Source organism: Penaeus japonicus, unplaced genomic scaffold, assembly GCF_977035675.1.
Source record: "Penaeus japonicus unplaced genomic scaffold, GWHDUDI00000001_assembly GWHDUDI00000014, whole genome shotgun sequence".
In the NCBI taxonomy this organism is placed as follows: domain Eukaryota; kingdom Metazoa; phylum Arthropoda; class Malacostraca; order Decapoda; family Penaeidae; genus Penaeus; species Penaeus japonicus.
The window spans coordinates 13,780,153-13,783,893 of record NW_028234416.1 but is presented as its reverse complement, the minus strand read 5'-3'; the positions used below and the strand labels follow the sequence as shown (position 1 = coordinate 13,783,893).

The following is a 3,741-nucleotide window of genomic DNA, read 5'->3' as shown; positions in this document are numbered from 1 at the left end:
CAGACAGATGATTACGGGGAAGAGGATGATTTCGACTGGAGTTTAATCTTATCGCGGGAAGGCTACTGCGATTTCCAGTCGACTATGGAGCAATCGTGTCTGGAGAATGGCCTCTTGGAAGTGTTCGGTTACGATCGGAGGGACATAGAACCACTGACACAAAAAGAGATCATTGACGAGATCAACTACGCGGACGTGAGCGCCGTTTTTGGGTTTCCTTTGAACGCCACCAAGTTCCTGGGAGGCATCGAGAGGGACGCCGATGGACTGATCGTCAGGGCTCGAGCTGCGAGTCACATGTGGTTCACCAAAGTCAACCGCACAGCCATTGAACTCGGGGAATACCTGAACGATGGCGGATCAGGGTCACAGGTTGACATCGCAAATTTCGAATGGGAACAACAGTTTATCGAAAATGTTTTGAACGAGACAGATCGACCAAGTAACATTTCTTTTTATCTAATGGCTTCCTCCAGCTTTGGGACCATCAGCAGTGGGAATATCGAAGGGGACCTGCAGTACCTGAGCGTCGGGTTCGGGATCGTGTTTATTTATGTCGTGGTGATGCTTGGAAAATTCAATTTAGTGGAGCAAAGGCCCGTGCTCTCATTGCTCGGTCTGTCTTGTGTGGGACTGGCGGTCGGAGTGTCGTACGGCCTTTGCTCTGCCTTCGGCGTCCCGTACGGCCCCGTCAACAGCATCCTGCCTTTCTTATTGCTTGGCCTTGGGATCGATGACATGTTTGTCATCATGCAGGCATGGAATAACCTCACGCCACAAGAGCAGACTAAAGACTTGCACGAGAGGATTGGCTGCGCACTGAGACATGCTGGAGTTTCCATCACAGTTACTTCTGTCACCGATTTCGTAGCCTTTGCTATAGGGAGCACGACCGTGTTGCCAGCCCTTAGGTCCTTCTGTCTTTATGCTGCTATTGGCATCGCTGCCATATATTTTTTCCAGTCAACATTTTTTGTCGCCTGCCTTTCCCTCGACCAGCGACGACTGGAAGACTCTCGACATGGGTTTCTGTGGTGTTGGAAAATAAAGAACTGGACCCCGAATGACTGCAGCCAGCGAGACCTGTGCCAGACGTTTTTCACCGAAGTGTATGCGAAGTTTTTGTTCAAGCTGCCCGTGAAGATCGTTGTAATTGTTGTAACAGCAGCAGTTCTGGCGGTTTCCGGGTGGGGGCTGTCGAACCTGCGTCAAGAGTTTGATCCCGTGTGGTTTCTGCCTCAAGATTCTTACCTTTATAAGTTCTTTATGAAACAAAAATACTACTATCCCTCATCTGGGGAAGAAGGCACCATTTATTTCGGAAACGTAAGTTTATTAGAGGAAATGCCAAAAATTGAAAATCTTGTCAAACAGCTGAAGGAAAGTGAATACGTGGCTGAGGTTGACAGCTGGTATCCCGAATACAAAAGGTATTGGGGCAAACAGGGCATTGAGGTTCCTGACCCGGGACAGACTGAACACGAATTCCTTGACCAACTCTCCCAGTTTCTACACTCCCCGAGTGGGTCGCCCTTTAGAAGCAGGAATTTCCGCTTCTCGGCCGATCTGGTTTGCCACGAGAAAGCCCCTTCCGTAACCGCCTCGAGCATGAACTACAAACACAAACTGCTTCAGTCGTCTCGAGAGAAGTCCAATGCCATGGAGGACGTTAAGGCGATCGTCCGAAACGGAAATTTCACAGGTTACGTCCGCCCGTGGTCGAGAGCCTACGCCGGGTGGGAGACGGACCAGGTCATCGAAGAGGAACTCTACAGGAACATGGGACTCGCCCTCTTAGTCGTGTTTGTGGTGACTCTTCTGCTCATCGCCAGTTTCCCCACCAGTCTCATGGTACTAATCTGTGTGTTCCTGACGCTCATTGACGTCGGCGCGCTGATGCACTGGTGGGGCCTTACCATCGACACCGTCTCTTGCATTGACTTGGTTCTGGCCATTGGGTTGTGCGTGGACTATGCAGCGCACGTGGGCCACACCTTCATGACGCACACCGGCACGCGGGACGAGCGGGCCAGGGCCACCGTCGGCAGGATAGGACCTGCTGTCCTCAACGGAGGATTCAGCACCTTCCTCTCCTTTGTCTTCTTGTCAAACTCGTCGTCTCATGTCTTTCTGACATTTTTTAAGGTAAGCCGCATCAAAGGGAGATTTCGGTTTAGGCTCGTAATCAAATATAACTTTCCGATGTTGTGATTAGCCATGGCGCCCGATAAATATTTCAGCATACTTTTACCCAGTTTATGTAGGGGGGGGGGGCGATTTGAAAATTCAAAATTAGATATGACTATCCAAGAATTTATTTAATTCTCAACACTTAGAACATATATCAACCAGAGGAAGGCTGCAAACTTCCAACGATAAAGATTCCATGATAATATTATAATTTATTCAAAGTATATTTAAAAAGTTAAACAACTGATTGCATTTTTGCGTTATACAACCAACCATTTCTATACCTGAACACAATATGTATCAGGCACTGATGAGAGCGTATACGTGTGAGTGTGTGACTCCGTGCGTGCGTTATACCAATATATATATATATATATATATATATATATATATATATATATATATATATATATATATATGTATATATATATATATATATATATACATATATATATATATATATATATATATATATTTATGATATACAGAATATGTAAAAGCAAAAGCAAAGCCTTCTCTCCCCCAGGTATTCTTCGCTGTGTGTCTCTACGGCCTCTACCACGGCCTCGTGTTCCTCCCGGTGCTCCTGTCTCTGATCGGCCCGGCGCCCTACCCTACCGCCCACACGCCTACACCTCAACCCACTCCTGTTTTCACGCCCACAGAGAAAAGAGGCGCTTTGCCGAGCCATGCGTTTATAGAGAAGACCCTTCAAAATGGGGACAAGCCCGAGGATAACTTGAAGCAGAACCTTGAGAAGGAGAGCGCATATACGAACGGAACTTTTGATTCGAACGAAGCAAGCGGCGGCGGCCAGCAAGAAAAATATTAGATTATCTTTTTTTTATTTATTCGTATATGCGTTCTTCGTGACTATTATTTATATTCAAAATAAATCATTATATATCCCAGTAAGAGTATCATTCCTTATACATTCCTTACATGGTGCAGAGACTATTCAATATGAGAAGACAAGTGCGCATATAAGCATGTGGACGTATGAGAAAATTAACATATGAACAGGTTAGGAGTCGAAAGAATGGAAAACAACGAACTGCTATACTTTATAACATGTCTCGATATTAGTATGTGATTTGATTTAATATGCTCTCTTTCTCTCTCTCACACACACACACACACACACACACACACACACACACACACACACACACACACATATATATATATATATATATATATATATATATATATATATATATATATATATATATATATATATATGTTTATATATATATATCGACCCATCCGTCTATGATATGATATACATACATATAAATATATATATTATGTATATATATATATATATATATATATATATATATATATATATATATTCATATGTATATATATGTATATGTATATATATATATTATATATATTATAATATATATTATATATATATATATATTTATATGTATATATATGTATATGTATAATATATATATACATATAATATATATATATATATATATATATATATATATATATATATATATATATAATGATATATATATATATATATATATATAT

General features: G+C 42.0%; 1 protein-coding gene across 1 annotated transcript in view; it reads left to right on the top strand.

The window, feature by feature from the left end:
* Positions 1–3,090, top strand: part of LOC122263284 (patched domain-containing protein 3) — a 9,211-nt gene extending 6,121 nt beyond the window's left edge. The window contains exons 2-3 of the mRNA XM_043031661.2: positions 1–2,145; positions 2,717–3,090. The exon at positions 1–2,145 is cut by the window's left edge and continues 563 nt beyond it. Coding sequence (XP_042887595.2) covers positions 1–2,145; positions 2,717–3,022 — 2,451 coding nt within the window. The 3' untranslated portion in view covers positions 3,023–3,090. The remainder of the gene's footprint in view (positions 2,146–2,716) is intronic.
* The last annotated feature ends 651 nt before the right edge of the window (positions 3,091–3,741 follow it).